General features: G+C 39.3%; 1 protein-coding gene across 2 annotated transcripts in view; it reads right to left on the minus strand.

Moving 5' to 3' along the window:
- ENPP3 (ectonucleotide pyrophosphatase/phosphodiesterase 3) overlaps positions 1-17,012 on the minus strand; it is a 101,281-nt gene that overhangs the window by 61,796 nt on the left and 22,473 nt on the right. For both annotated transcript variants that reach the window (XM_016193737.2, XM_060190443.1), the window contains exons 6-9: positions 13,725-13,844; positions 12,913-13,022; positions 10,882-10,947; positions 9,161-9,233 (exon numbers count right to left, since the gene is read on the minus strand). In XM_016193737.2, coding sequence (XP_016049223.2) covers positions 9,161-9,233; positions 10,882-10,947; positions 12,913-13,022; positions 13,725-13,844 — 369 coding nt within the window. The remainder of the gene's footprint in view (positions 1-9,160; positions 9,234-10,881; positions 10,948-12,912; positions 13,023-13,724; positions 13,845-17,012) is intronic.

Consider the following 17,012-nt stretch of genomic DNA (forward strand, 5'->3'; position numbering starts at 1 on the left):
CTCTGTCTCTATCCAATAATAAATAAATAAATAAATAAATTTTTAAAAGATTCCTGAAAATAAATATACCACATTTTTAAGAAGGTATACTTAATAGTCATTAAAAATATCTTTTAGTAGCTAGGAGCGGACTGACAGTAGACCACTAGACTTATATGCCTTGGGTTCTATCCCTAGTATTACACACACATGTGCCCGAGAAGTGCTTTAGTTCTCATTCTTGTTCTCTCTCTCTCTCTGATAATCATCAGGTCTTCACCTCTCTAGGTGGACAATCTAGGTGATGGTGTCAGAGTTGAGGATAGAACTAAAAAGTAGCGTCAGTACAGAGAGTTGCTCACAAACTTGAACAAAATATACAAATGCAAATAACTGTTTACCACATCAATCTAACCCGGGGCCCCTTATCTTTTCATATTTAGCACCAGAGCCCATACAATGTCTGAGTTCCTGTCAGACTGAGCTCAAAGTCCATAGTGATGGCTGGGAACATTCTTGGCTGCACTCACTTCAGAAGCAAGTCTTCCTCAAGTGGAACCGTAGGATGATCCAGTCTCTCTTCAGAGAGTCAGGCAAAGGACTTTTTGGTTTTTTTTTTTTTTTAGAGATATATCTTTTTATTAATTAAAAATTATTATCTTTATTTATTTATTGGCTAGAGACAGCCAGAAATGGAGGGGGCAGGTCATGATAGAGAGGGAGAGAGACAGAGAGACACCTACAACACTGCTTCACCACTCACAAAGTTTTCCCCCTGCAGGTGAAGACCGGGAACTTAAACCCCGGCCCTTGTGCTTTGGAACATCTGTGCTCAACCAGGTGTGCCACCTCCTGGCCCCCAAGATATATTTTTAATAGAGCTGGTGAGAGAGTTTACCTGGGAAGAGGTACTGGCCAGCCATCAACCCAGGCTCCAACCTACCTCTACTGGACTAGAGGAAGCTGTGGTGGCATGCCCTCTCTTCTACTGTTTTTCTATCTGCTTCTCTCTTTCTATAGTCAGGCAGTTTTTCTCTTATCTGAGAAAGAAGAGGAAAAAAGGAAAGACACCTGGAAGTAGTAATAGGTGTAGGGGTGTCTTAGAAAGGAACTGAAGGCAGGACCATTGAAAAAAGGGGGGAAATATATATATAATTATAGGGCCAACCCCTGCATTGATGATCTTAGGAGAACTACTGCAATTTGCAGTGGAGGAGAGGGGGAGGGTGGGGCAAAGAACTCTGGTAGCAGGAACCATATGGAATATACTCCTACTATCTAATAATTCTGTAAGTCAAAATTAAATCACTAATAAAATACATTTTTAAAAATTTTATTTATTTATTCCCTTTTGTTGCCCTTGTTTTTTTGTAGTTATTATTGTTATTGTCATTGTTGGATAGGACAGAGAGAAATGGAGAGAGGAGGGGAAGCCAGAGAGGGGGAGAGAAAGACAGACACCTGCAGACCTGCTTCACCACTTGTGAAGCAACTCCCCTGTAGGCAGGGAGCTGGGGACTTGAACCAGGATCCTTACGCTGCTCCTTGCACTTGTACCACCTACACTTAACCCTCTATGCTACCGCCTGACTCCCAAAAACAAACATTTTAAAATGACCTTTGGTGCCCCAGGAATGAGCTAAAAATGAAGCAGCCCATAGTATGTGCTGCGTCAGAGACTGTGATTCTACAGGTCAGCTGTTATCCACAGCAGAACTTTGACAGATGGCTTTAAGAAGTAATACATTTAATTTAAGCATTTGATTGTTGTAATAATGATACTATGATAATTACTAGCACAAGCTTAACCTCTCAGTAGGTTGGAGCTAAAATACAACTTGGGTTAGAAATAGCAAAAAGGTTTTGTTTTGTTTTGTTTGTTATAAAGACATTATTGTGAAAGAAAATCAACTTACTATTTTTACATTCTCTCAGATTCATAATTTGAATCTCCATGAAAGATTCAAATTCAAAGAATATCAAAATAGGATAGATTATCAAGCTATAATTTTTTGAAGTGGAATTTTGATATTAATCCTATGTCTTTAATAAATAGTGCTTTTGTATTTCAACTCTATGATTATCCCAAAGACATTTCCTTTTAAATAAATATCAAGGTGAATAAAAGTGAGGCACACCTGGTTGAGTGCACATGTTACAACGTGCAAGGACCCAGTCCCCACCTGCAAGGGGAAAGTTTTGCCAGGGGTGAAGCAGTGTTGCAGGTGTCTCTGTCTCTCTCATTCTCTATCACCCCCTTCTCTCTTAATATCTGGCTGTCTCTATCCAATAAATAAATAAAGATAGTAAAATTTTTTAAAAATTAAAATATAGAGGGATAATGAATAGGAAAGCTATCAAGGGAGAGGATTGGATACAGAGTTCTGTTGGTGAGAATTGTGTGGAACTGTACCCTTCATATCCTATGGTCTTGTCAATATTTCCTATTTTACAAATAAAAATTAAAAAATTAAAATATATATAATTTAAAACTTTTATTTTTCAGAGAATAGGGAAGTGTAATGGCAAAGTATTGGGGGGTAGTGTTGAGATTTTATAACTATTATAACAATGATTGCATCTTATCCTCCTCCCTTTTTTGCCTCCAGGATTATTGTAGGGCTCTATGCCTGCACTATGAGTCTGCTGCTCCTGTGCCCATTTTTTTTTTTTTATCATTTTGGATAGGACAGAGAGAAATTGAGAGGGGAGAGGAAGACAGAAAGGGAGAGAGAAAGATACCTACAGATCTGTTTCACTACTTGTGAAGCGATTCCCCCCCCTGTAGATGGGGAGCAAGGGCATAGAACCTGAATCCTTGAGTGGGTCCTTGTGCTTATCCTGATATGCCACTGCTTGGCTTCCTCTTATGAGAAAGAGGCCTCTTTTTTGAGAAAGAATTTTCCTCTTTGGCTTTTTTTTTTTTTTTTTTTTTTTAATCAGAGCACTGATCAGCTCTGGCTGACGGTGGTGTGGAGGACTGAAACCTGGGACTTCAGAGTCTCAGACATGAGAGTCTGTTTGCATAACCACTATGCTATCTTCCCTGCCTGAGAAAGAATTTTATATATCAATTGCTATAAGATTTTCTTTTCTTTTCTTTTCTTTTTTTTTTTTTCCCTCCAGGGTTATTGCTGGGCTCGGTGCCTACACCATGAATCCACCGCTCCTGGGGGCCATTTTTCCCCCCTTTTGTTGTAGCCTCATTGTGGTTATTATTATTGCCATTGTTGATGTTGTTCGTTGTTGGATAGGACAGAGAGAAATGGAGAGAGGAGGGGAAGACAGAGAGGGGGAGAGAAAGATAGATACCTGCAGACCTGCTTCACCACCTGTGAAGCGACTCCCCTGCAGGTGGGGAGCCGGGGGCTCGAACCGGGATCCTTACGCCTGTCCTTGTGCTTTGCAGCCACATGCGCTTAACCCACTGCATCACCGCCTGACCCCCCGCTGAAGATTTTCACGGCATTATCTTATGGAATCCTCACAATAAAAATTCATGGGTGATTCTGTTAGAACTTTGTACTCTGATTTCTGTTTGACTCTCAAGTAGAGCATGCACTTCTACTACAAAAGGCCTGTGGAACCTAATTCATCACATGCTTCCTAAACATAGAAACATTCACAAAGTATACACTCCATTGTGAGCACATGCTGCTTGGGACAGGAGAGAGTTAGACTGAGGGGAGGGGGGCGTTCTTGTGGGATGGACTATGATAAGCTCTTAGGTAATGAACATCCTAAAATAAACTATCATCATTGGCCTACATCTGCTCCCATTTAGGTCTACCTGCACCACAATGGGATGACTTAGTGCTAGGAGCAAAAAGAAAGGGATGAGGACCAATGTGCTTTTCCACCAGTCTCTACACCTTTCCTATAAATAAAGCTCATCTAACTAAATATTTTGTCTGGTTCCCTGATTCTTCTGTGGCAACTAAGGTGTCGGACCTGGTATTGAGAAACTTACCAGTGTTTCCCTAAGAGCTATAACACTCCACCATATGGATCAGGTACCTGCCTTCCCCTGTGTCAGAAGCCCCGATGAAATTATTATTATTATTTATTATGATTGATTTAATAATGATCGACAAGTCCATTGGATAAGAGGGGCACAATTCCACACAATTCCCACCACCAGAGTTACGCATCCTATCCTCTCCATTGGAAATTTTCCTATTCCTTATACTTTTCCAATATTTGGGAGCTACTCTCTTCCCTCATCCAGCTTTCTAGTGCTATGTCCAACTCTGACACCATCTCCCCAGACAATAATTTAGCCCACCTGCATGTTAACTGTCAGGCTCAGGCAAAAATTAGTAAAGTCATAGACTTTCTAACTGCTTCTCATATGAAGACCCTTAGTTTTATCTGCTCTATTTTACTTTTAGTTTTTTGTTTATTAAACAACTTAACCTGCTTTATATCTACCACCATTTAGCCACCAAGTTGCATATGCTACCATGATACCATCCTGACTTCCCTGGGCAGGCGACATCACCAATGTGTCCTGGAACCCCACCTCTCCAGAGCCCTACCCCACTAGGGAAAGATAGAAACAGGCTGGGAGTATGGGTCAGCCTGCCAATGTCCTTGTCCAGGGGAGAAGCCATTATAGATGCCAGAACAACTACCTTCTGCATTCCATAATGATTTGGGATCCATACTCCCTCATGAATTTTTATCTTTATTTATTTATTTGATAGAGACAGACAGAAATTGAGAGGGAAGGGGGTGATAGAGAGGGACAGAGACAAAGAGACACCTGCAACACTGCTTCACTTGCAAAGCTTTCCCCCTGCAGGTGGGGACTGAGGACTGGAACCTGGGTCCCTGCAAATAGTAACATGTATGCTCAACCAGGTATGCCACCACCTGGCCCCTAAAATTCTTTGAACCCACTTCTCCTGCAGCAGTTTTAACAAGCATGAAGTGGCTGATGGCAGGCCCAACTCTATTTCAAAAAAGACAAAAAAGGGGGGAGTCAAGAGGTAGTGTAGCGGGTTAAGTGCACGTGGCACGAAGCGCAAGGGCCAGCTTAAGGAATCAGGTCTGAGCCCCTGGCTCCCCCACATGCAGGGGAGTAGCTTCACAAGTGGTGAAGCAGGTCTGCAGGTGTCTTTCTCTCCCCTTCTCTGTCTTCCCCTTCTCTCTCCATTTCTGTCTGTCCTATCTAACAACAAATACAACAACAATAAAAACAAGGGCAACAAAAGGGAAATATATATATTTGTATGTATATATATATAAACTTAATGGGAAACAAATGAGCAGTTTATGGATGGTAAGATAATTAACAAAAATAAAAATGTTTGCAGCTGTGGAGCAAAACAAGTTTGGGTAGAAAAAATTATTTCACGTGGAATCCTGACCACTCATTTTCACTGTGAATGTAGTGGAAACATTAAAATTAACCTGATAATAATAATAATAATAATAATAATAATAATAATAAATTAAGTGATAAAAGTCTTTATGAATGATTACTCTAGCTGTTCCTTTCTTATAAAACAAACTCAAGTTCGCGGAAGGCCAGTATTCCTTGTTACTGGAAGGCTGTACATAGCACTGATGTATTCTTCTTTTCAAAAGCTATATGCTTTCTCTCTTATTCTGTTTCCATATGTTTCCCCCAAAGAGAAATCCTTCAGTGCCTTGAAATTCTTTCACCATATATGTAAGCATTACCAAATTTAAGCCAATCTGTTCTTAATTTTAACCTTCTTTTCCAAATTGAATTTTTCTAAGCAACTTTTCATTCCTTCCCAGATGTACTACTTTGTTTGTTAATACTAACAGCTGAATCTCATTAGAATATTAGATCATTATTTAAAATTATCCGGAACAACTCAGGACATTCTTGCCCAATTCAACATCAATCCCAGAGATTCATTGGAACAGATGTCTTAAGAGCTTCTTGTTTCAATATACTATAAATGCCACCCCCTCACCTCATTTGTCCAGACCCTTATCAGTTCTACTTATCTATTTCTATTCATCTATTTTATTTTATAAAGTCTTCTCCAAGCAAGTCAGGGCATGACAATAGTTCCACTATACATTGTTTAAACTATCAATATTTAAGTTTGTTTAAATAATACCAATTGTACATTAACTCATTATTATTATTATTATTATTATTTTACTTGCCTTTTCAACATGGTTTCTGGCAGTACACATATCTCTCCCTCTCTCTCTCTCCCCCTCTCTCTCTCTCTTTCTCTCTCTTTTTTTTTTTTTTTTTTTTTTTTTTTTTTGCCCAGGGTTATTGCTGGGGCTCGGTGCCTGCACTATGAATCTACTGCTCCTGGAGGCCATTTTTTTTGCCCTTGTTGTTGTTATTGTATTTGTTGTCATTGATATTGTTGTTGTTATTGGATAGAACAGAGAGAAATGGAGAGAGGAGAGGAAGACAGAGAGGGGGAGAGAAAGATAGCTGCAGACCTGCTTCACCGCTTGTGAAGCGGCCCCGCTGCAGGTGGGGAGCCGGGGGCTGGAACCAGGATCCTTATGCTTTCCACCATGTGGGCTTAACCCGCTGTGCTACCTCCCCAACCCCCAGTATCTCGTTTTTATTACACATAACAATGCCTAGCTCAGTGGATGGGTGTTGGCTGTCATTACCATGTGTAAGAACCAAGGTTCTAGTCCCTGGTCCCCACCTGCAGGGTGGAAGATTCACAAATGAGACTCTATAGATATTGTTCTCTCCCCTTCTCTATCTCCCCCTGCCCTTTCAATTTCACTCTGCCCTATTAAGTTAAAAGAAGAAGGAGGAGGAGGGAGAGGGGGATAATGAGGAGAAAGAAACAGAAAGGAAGGAAGAAAGAAAAGAATGCCTAGCTCAAAATTAGATTCACTGAAAACTTAAAAGTAGATCTTAAAGGGACAGTACATCAAGCAAGCAGGGAGTTAGTTGGTAACCAAAAACACTATACAGCTTAATAAGCTTTCTTAATTTTTTTAACTTATCTTTATTTACTTATTGGATAAAGACAGCCAGAAATCAAGAGGGAAGGAGGTGATTCAGAAGGAGGGAGATAGAGAGACACCTGCAACACTGTTTGATCATTCGCAAAGCTTTCCCCTGCAGGTGGGGACTGTGGACTCAAACCTGGGTCCTTGCACATTACATGTAATATGTGTGTTCAACCAGGTGTGTCACCACCTGGACCCTGGGTTCCAGATTTAAAAAATATATATATATATAATTTTTAATTTATGGTATATAATTTTATGATTAAATAAAAGAACAGTTCTACAGTTTTAGGTATTCAGTACTTTATTAAATGAATCAAAATGTGGTTAATAAGACAGATTCTCTCTTTAGATGTTTAAGCATTTTTTGACTAAGGCAGATATTCTTTTCAGACTTATAAAATTATTATTATCTATGTTCTTTTAGTGGATAGAGACAGCCAGAAATTGAGAGAAAGGAGGCGATAGAGAGGGAGAGAGACAGAGAGATACCTGCAACACTGCTTCACCACTTGTGAAACTTTCTCTCTGCAAGTGAGGGACTGGGGGCTTGTGCACTGTAACATGTGTGCTTGGCCAGGTTTGCCACCACCCAGCCCCACTTTGCAGACTTTTAACCAATTTTATCATCTCACGAATATACCAAATATATTTGTACTCAGTAGGAATCAAAGGATACCATCTTTTTTGTGTGTGTTACAACTAAATGAGGATTGGTGCCTGAATAACTCCATCAATCCCAGCTTAGTCACTTTCAGGTTTTCTTTCATTACCTTTCTCTCCCTCCCTCTCTCCTTCTTTCTCTTTTTGATAAAGGATGAGAAACAGAGAGATAGAAGGAGAAGAAAGAGAGGGAAAGAGGAAAAGAAAGAGACAGAGAGGACGAGCTCTGAAGCTGCAGCAGTTCTGAGAGAGGGCTTTGCTATTTATTCAGATAATTCACAGCTAACAATGAAGAGCTGAAGTAACTCTTTTTGAACAACTGTAGCAAAATAATTTGCTAATCGTGATTTAATAATTTGCTAGTCATGGTTTACTACACAGTAGAAAATATCAGCAAGGAGGCCGGAGGTGGCACACCTGGCTAAGCACATGTTACAACACACAAGGACCCAGGTTCTTGCCCCCACCTGCAGAGGAAAGCTTTGTGAGTGGTGAAACAGTGTTGCAGATGTCTTTTTGTTTCTCTCCATCTCTATCACCCCCTTCCCTCTCTTTCTGGCTGTCTCTATCCAATAAATAAAGATAAAAAAATAATAACTAAAAAAGAAAAAAGAAAGAAAATACCAGTTACTGTTCTACATCACAGAAGATAAGGAGAATAATGACAGGGTTTATTATCTGTAGTGATAACTCTGTGGTAGCATTTCACTTGGATGTCTACAAGAAGCATAAGAGATCTCATATAGGGACTGAGCGGTAGTGCAGTAGGTTAAGTGCACATGGTGTGAAATGCAAGGACCATCATAAGGATCCAGGTTGGAGCCTCCTTATCCTGTGGGGTGTGGGGGTTCGCTTCACAAGCAGTGAAGCAGTTCTGCAGGTGTCTATCTTTCTTTACCCCTCTGTTTTCCCCTCCTCTTCGATTTCACTCTGCCCTATCCAACAACAATGACAACAGTAATAATAATAGCAACAACAATGATAAAAACAAGGGCAACAAAAGGGGAAAAAAATGTTCTCGAGGAGTAATGGATTCACAGTGGAGACACCAAGCAATAACCTTGGAGGCAAAAAAAAAGAAAGAAAGAAAGAAAGAAAGAGAGAGAGAGAGAAAGAAAGAAAGAAAGGAAACTCATATAGATGATAAGGAAAAACAATAAAATCATAAAGTAAGAATTCCAAGAATCCACTAGTGTTTCCACTTTAAAGATAAATCAGATAAGGTGTTCTTGGTCTAAACAGCTTCTAAGTGAGGATAGTGCAATTCATGTAATATCAGAACCTGTTCTGGGATCTAAATTGTGTGTGTGTGTGTGTGTGTGTGTGTGTGTGTGTGTGTGTGTGTGTGTGTGTGTGTGTGTTTGACAAGGTTTCTTTCAGCACCTCTAACCCAGAGCTGCTGGGGGAGATCCACCCAGCAGCCATGGAGGGGCAGCGGGTGGGTCCTTGAAAAGCCTTGGGGCGCCTGGCCAAAGCCAAGAAGGTGGAGGCCACTGGTCCCTAACCCAATTATTTTATTTATATTTCTATTTTAACTTACTGAAACACTGACGGGTCCGCTATTATGGCCTGCACTGTCAGGTTCTTCCACATATAAGGTGTAAAAGTCGGGTCTAGGAATGGAAAGGAAACAGATAAAAACAATTAACTTAGAATAAAACTATAGATTGGGTTGGGGAGTTTTTGTAGGTCTGTTAAGTTCTTGGCAGTTTCCTTCTCTTTTTCTCTGTTCTTTTCACCAAGGTTTAGTGGTTCCACTGGGCCCAGCAAGGATGACCCAGTGGAACTGGACAGTACCTCCCAAGCTGTAAGTGTTGGTCGAAGTCCATAACAGAAACTTATTTTACTCTGGTCCTTCAGATCTCTCTTGAGGTAGCTCGGCTTTTTTTTGTATTTTGGAGTTTTTGATTTTTTGCTGATTCTGTTCTGACAGTGTAGTTATTCCATTAAAAAAGTGCCCCTTCCTTCCTTCCTTCCTTCCTTCCTTCCTTCCTTCCTTCCTTCCTTCCTTCCTTCCTTCCTTCCTTCCTTGTAGGGAGAAAGGCACACAGAGAGAAATACCAGAGCACTGCTCAGCTCTGGTTTATGGTGATGCGGGTGATTAAACCTGGGACTTGGGAGTCGGGCTGTATCGCAGCGGGTTAAGCGCAGGTGGCGCAAAACACAAGGACCGGCATAAGGATCCCGGTTCGAACCCCGGCTCCCCACCTGCAGGCGGTGAAGCAGGTCTGCAGGTGTCTATCTTTCTCTCCTCCTCTCTCCATTTCTCTCTGTCCTATCCAACAACAACAACAATAATAACTACAACAATAAAAAAAGGGAATAAATAAAATAAATATTTAAAAAAAAAACAACCTGGGACTTAGGACCCTCAGGCATGAGAATTTGTTTGCATAACCATTATGCTACATCCTCTGCCCCAAATGAGTGCTTCTGGTGTGATGTTTACCTAACACTCTTTTGGGATGCTTCTTCCCAAAATCAGTTTGGGGTTTCTGATCCACTCAGGCCTGCCCTCCCACGCTCACCCCTTCCCTCCACCTGGTTCTGTGACATCTGTTTCTGTTCCCTGGTTCTAGCTTTATTTCTTTTCTTTTTAATCTCCCATTCCTCATCTCCCCCTCTCCCTCTCTTCCTCTCTGTGACACTAGGGTTATCCTCAGGCACACTGCCTACAAGACATTTCTTCTTGGACATTTTCTTTCTTTTTTTTGATGGAGACAGAGAGATATTGACTCTACAGCCATACCACCTTGAACATGCACCATCTCATCTGATCTCGGAAAGATATTGAGAGGGATGAGGTGAAGGAGATAGAGAGGGAAAGCGAAAGAGAGACACCAGCAGATCTGCTTTACCACTTGTGAAGCTTTTTTCCCTTGCAGGTGAGGACCAGGAGCTTGAACCTGGGTCCTTGCACGTGGTAATGTATACATCTAGTTTTATTTCAGTTGTATCACACTGTCAACTATAGTCTTAGAAACAAAACTCAACTACTGTCAGGAATAATTCTTGAAAAATGCAATAGAAAATAGATGTCCCTCCCAAAATAAATAAATTTATTTTATTTTATTTTATTTTTTTACCAGAGGACTGCTCAGTTCTGGCTTGTGGTGGTATGGGAATTGAACCTGGGACTTTGGAGCCTCAGGCATGAAAGACTCTTTGTATAACCATTATGCTTTCTAGCCCTACTCAATAAATTCACTTTTTATCCACAATATCCCACTGTAGAAACACTTCTCTGACATTAGTTATTACCTTTCAGCTTTGGGCAGGTCCAGCCATTTTAACAATGTGTGGATCCTCTGTTCATATGGTATATTCCTATAAAGAACAGTAATTTTTCATTAATCAAATCAATAATAATTCCTCATATACAAAGACAGAAAAACATGTTGATATTTTCAGATATTTACTTCCTAATCATATTTACATATGATTAAAGTACCAAGAAGGAGTCAACATTACTCAGAGACACTTGTCTTCAATAATCATATAGATATACATCTGCCTCACTATTCATTAAATGTTTTCATTTTTTCTCATAATTCCCTTCCTCAGTCCCACTAACTACTCTAACAGAACTTTATTATTCATTTATTTGACTTCATTATTTTTATTATTTTCATTTATCCACACACATACATACAGACAGGAAAAAAATCACTTTAAATAGAATTTATCAGTGAGAAAATCAATGCTGCTTTTCTTCCTAGAGATTACATTTTCTCATATGAAGAAAAAAAATTAAGCAAAAACTAATGCATAAATAACTTATATAGTTGGGGATGGCTCACTGGGTTAAGTGCATATAGTACAAAACACAAGGACTCATGTAAGGATCCTGGTTGGAGCCCCCGGCTCGCCACCTGCAGGGTGCAAGTTGTGAAGCAGGTCTGCAGGTGTCTATATCTTTCTCTCGCCTTCTCTATCTTCCCCTCCCCTCTCAATTCCTCTCTATCCTATCCAGAAAAAGAAAAAGAAAAAATAGCCTCCAGGAGCAGTGGATTCGTAGTATAGACACTGAGCCCCAGCGATAACCCAGAGGCAAATAATAATAATCATATAGTATATTAAAAGGTAGAAAATACTATGGAAAGGAATAAAAGACTAGAGCAGAGAAAGTAAAGGTATAGGTGGGGGGGCCGTGGTGAAATTTGAAATACTAATGTGATCAGGTTCAAACAGTACTAAAAAGGTAAATTTGACCAGAAGTAGATGAAGGAGTCAGGAATGAGATTTTCTCAAAAAGTAGGAAGAGCCAGTGTAAAGGTCACACAGCAGGTGGGGAAGACAAGATAGTATAATTTTAATGCAAGGAAACTCTTAAGTCTGAGGCTCTAAAGACCCAGAGCCAGAGCTGAGCAGTGCTCTAGTTAAAAAAGATAAAAATTAAAAAAAAAGAAAACTAAAGGAGAGGAGAGGAGGGGAGGGGAGGGAAGGGGGGGTTGAGGAGAGGGGAGGGGAGGGGTGAGGAGAGAGGAGAGGAGGGGAGGGGGATTTGAGGAGAGGAGAGAGGAGGGGAGGGGAGGAGAGAGGAGGGGAGGGGTGAGGAGGGGAGGGAAGGGGGGGTTGAGGAGAGGAGAGAGGAGGGGAGGGGAGGGGTGAGGAGAGAGGAGGGGAGGGGGTTGAGGAGAGGAGAGAGGAGGGGAGGGGAGGGGGTTGAGGAGAGGAGAGGGGAGGGGAGGGGGGTTGAGGAGAGGAGAGGGGAGGGGAGGGGAAGGGAGAGAAGAGGAGAGGGAAAGGGAGAAAAGCGAAGAGGGGAGGGGAGCAGAGGAAAACAACAAAGGTCAAGCAGCTGAACAAACCTGAGGCCACCAAAGAGGCCAATATGGTTCAAGCTTAGTGCATGCCCAAGGAAGAAGGGCAGTAGAGATCATACCACATAGGACCTTATAGACTTTTTTTTTTTACTCTAAGTGAAATGCGGAGCTACTGAAGACTTTGGTGTGAAAGTGTCATAATTGAACTCTTTTTAAAGTGACCATTCTGACTGGTATATTAAAAACAGATTAAAGGGAACATGAACAGAAGCAGGGAAACATGGAAGAGGTAACTAGAGTAATGCAGTCAAAAGATGATAATTCAGACCAGAGTGTTAATGTGAGTAGTAGTAAAAAGTTCACTAAGTGAAAGTTTTTTTGAATTTGCTACAACTATTTACTGACAAATTTTTCAAGATTTTGGATTCCGAAAGTGGAAAAATAAAATTATCATCAAGATTAACAACAGCAAATATTATCCTAAGTATCCCTGCCTGAATAGGATTATCTGTGAATTCTTTACTACCTGTTATACTTCATGTATCTGGAAGGAAAGGAACCATTTATAGCCACATCTGATCCTGGCCAAAAATAAGTGCCAGCTTTTAAACCTTGATACATTGCAGTCAGCCAGACCTATAAGAAGAGAAAATTCAATATACGTGGAAGTCAGAAGAATGATCATTTTGGTAGAATGGAACAATTTCCAAAACTACTTCAGTCATTGAGAATTATAATTATATAAGGCATTCATTTCAAAAATAAATGACATATTAAGATAGTAAAAATCATCATGCTGTTAACTGATAAAATTGAACAGTTTCTTTTGCCTTTTAAAGAATCATAAAACAGAACAAGGAGTGAAAAGAACAATCTTTTCAAGTAACTTTTAGTTTTGTTTATAACACAAAATCCAAGTGTCAAGGTCATCATGACAAATTAATACTAATAAATGTTTTAAAAGTCAATTTCTTTTTAAAAATTCTTTTATTGGATAGAGACAGCCAGAAGCTGAGAGGAAGGGGGAGACAGAGAGTGAAAGAGACAGAGCAACACCTGCAGCACTGCCTCACCACTTGCAAAGCTTTTCCCCCTACAGGTGGGGACTGGGGACTCGAACCCAGGTCCTTGAGCATTGCAACATGTGAACTCAACCAGGTGCACCACCACCCAGCCCCCCTAAAGGTCAAATTCTAAATAGTGGTAGTAGATCTTCCCATTCTTAGTCCTTGGAAATTGGAATGACAATATAAACATCGAAGTGGAGGGAGAGAAAAGATCTAATGTCATATTAGAAAAAGAAGTTTACTTTAATGCGATATGTCAAATGCTACCTACTGGTTGCCCATGCCACCAAGCTGGATTGTCTTTCTCCACTGAAGACAGTGAGAAATTCTTGTTGAGTTTTACATCATACATGTTATTGTCAATGATGCCATGCGATTCTGGATATAAACCCTAAAATGACAATTTATAAATATTTAAGACAAAATAGTATCTTATCAATAAGTATGCTTTAAATTGAAATAGCAGATCTATAATTTTGTCTTAGAAGGATGTTGTATACATTTCAATATAAACCTTCTGAACCTTTATATACACACATGCATGTATGTACTCATACATTTTAACTCCTTTACTGTATCTAGCCGCAAGTGAACAATATTAGGCAGATGTTTTGTGTTGATCTGACCTTTCTGTGATAGATAACTATTTGTTAGTTAAGGTTCTCTATTGTACTAATGACTACTCACTGGTCTTATTATGCCACTTATTATTTAGCAATAATGGCAAGAAATTCACTACATAAAAGCTTTTATATATTAAATATTCTGGTTCAGTAAATTAATGTCATACCAGGAAGTTAATTTTTATATTAACAATGATTTCATTGTAGTATTATGTGTAATATAAAATTTGTCATGTTAATTATTTTGTCAAGTGAAATTCAGTAAGATTAATCATATTCAAAATTATTATAAAATGTTTCTCATAAAAAGAGGCATTGCATGATTCATAAATTCCTTTCTACTATTACTAGGACAATTGTCAATATGTAAAAAGATCTGTACATTATTTTTTCCTAGAATATTTTGCCTTTTTTAAGTAACATTTGTCTTATAGCATGTAAGTTTTATTATACATAATAAAAAAATCTGCATGTGTATATACTATATTGAGTTCATCATTAAAATTACAATTTGATCTCTCGCTACATAATTGTGTTCTATGAGTACCTCCATTCCCCTTTCCTTTCTAATTTACCAGCTTTAGAAATTAGTCTGCCGAGCTTCCATCCCTCCTGCCTTCTATCCAATCATTGTTCAATCTAATCACAAATAATTCATTCCACTACTACACATTTCATTGAGTACCTATGACATTTCATGTGCTCATTGTTACTTTTCAATAGACCTTAGGGTTATTATTTCAGGACATTACTATGTACATAATGTTAATACATCCAAATACAGTAAATTAATAGCACTTATACAAAAATATTTATTTTGTATGTATATCTATGTATGCATAAATGCATGCAGTTGATACTTGTTATTTGTAGTAATCATATTCCATAAACTGATAATTACTGAACCACTGTCACTCAGAAGACTCTAATGTTGGATCCTGTGAGTCTTTGATCACAACCTTTTTATCACTATTCAATGTAAACTCCTTTTGTTATTGTTGCTGCTGAAATTTCACTGTTCTAGAATGACTTTTCAGTCAGTCAGACAGACAGACAACCACAATACCAAAAGTTTCCCTGGGCTTGAACCTGGGTCTCATGCATGATAAAGCAGATACATTCTTCCCAGGTGAACTATCAGGCTTACCCTCAATACATAATTTTGCTTTAAGTGCATTTTTTTCCTTCTCTTCTTTCCTCTACTCCTCTTCCCCCTCAGCATACACCTTCACCTTCTTTGTATGCTGGAGTCTTTTTCATGTGTGATTTTACTTCTTTCTTTCTTTATTTTTATTATCTTTATTTACTTACTGGATAGAGAAAGCCAGAAACTGAGAGGAAGAAGATAGACAGGGGCAGAGACACCTGCAGCCCTGCTTCACCGCTTGTGGAGCTTTCCCTTTACAGATGGGGACCAGGAGGCTTGATGATTCTACTTCTTCTAGGCCAATTTTCTGTTCTTTTTACAAGAGAGAGAGAGACAGAGCATGGGGGAGAAGACACCAGAGCACCATTTCCAACATCTTTGGAGCTTCTTTCCTGGTGTTGTAATTTTCCCATGGGCTATGAGGAATTAAGCCTTGAGCATGGCAAAGTGACCACTCTATTTGGTAAGCTATCACCAGCCCTGTGTGTATCTCTGCTTAAAGATATATTATCTAACATATTTTCATAGAACATCATGCCTGAATGCAGGCATATCACATCATAGGTTCCATGTTTTCAAAGACACAACACCAGTTTAGAACTGTACTTGAGAGTCCTTTTAACAGTATTTTATTTGTTTGTTCATTTTATTTTTCCTTTTTAACCAAAACACCTCTCTGCTCTGGCTTATGGTGTGAAGGAATTGATCCTAGGATCTCAAAAGTCTTTTAAATAACCATTATGCTATCTATCCCTCATGAGGTTCCTCTCAAACAGGAAAATAAATATACAAATATAAAGCACTGGGGCAGCCGGGGGTGGCACACTCCATTAAGTGCACACATTGCCAGGCACAAGGATCTGGGTTCAAGCCCCAGTTCCCTACTGGAAGGGAGGATGCTTCATGATCAGTGAAGCAGGTGTGCAGGTAGCCTATCTTTCTCTCTCCCTCTGTATCTCCCCTTCCCTCTTAATTTCTCCTTGCCCTGTCAAATAAAGTAGAAAGAAAAAATGGTCCTCAAGAGCCAAGGATTTGTAGTGCGGGCGTGGCACCAAACTCCAGCGGTAACCATGGTGACTATATATATCACTAAATAGATAATAAGCTGTAAAAAAACATTTGTTTAAGTATGAGCAACATGAAAATATTGCTATGTTAGAGTTCAACTGGGAACATAAGAGCTGGGCACCTCAGTTTTTTGTTGATTTGGGATCAAAAAAAGATGTAGGTTAAAATTTAAATAAGTTTCAGTTAATGTTCTGTAGTAATAAATACAAAAAGTAAAAGAAAAGAAAGGAAGAAAGAAAAAAAAGTAAAGAAACAGGCAGAGGGTAGATAGCATAATGATTATGCAAACAGACTCTCATGCCTAAGGCTCCAAAGTCTCAAGTTCAATCCCCTGCACCACCACAAACCAGAGCTGAGCAAAGTAAAGAAACTAAAACTGAAGCAGCAATATCCTTAAATTGACATTCATAATCTATGTTAAATTTTCCTGAGGATTTTTCTTTCCTTTCTTTCCTATGTCTTTCCATGGTTTGAGCAGAATTTAGTTGTTTTCCCAAAACTGATTTTTGAACTATTGATTCATTTGTAAAATAGAAGCCTTTATCAAGTTAAATATAATGAGAAGGCTAGAAAAAAAAAAAAAGAAAGTCTCTAAATCAAGCTGACTGTCCTCATATATAGCCTGAGATTCCTAGCAGATCTTCAGGTAATTAGAGGCTAATCAGGAAGGCAAAAGAGAATGGTGTTTCTCATATCCACAGTAATAGCTGGCATACACAAA

Source organism: Erinaceus europaeus, chromosome 4, assembly GCF_950295315.1.
Source record: "Erinaceus europaeus chromosome 4, mEriEur2.1, whole genome shotgun sequence".
Taxonomy (NCBI): Eukaryota; Metazoa; Chordata; class Mammalia; order Eulipotyphla; family Erinaceidae; genus Erinaceus; species Erinaceus europaeus.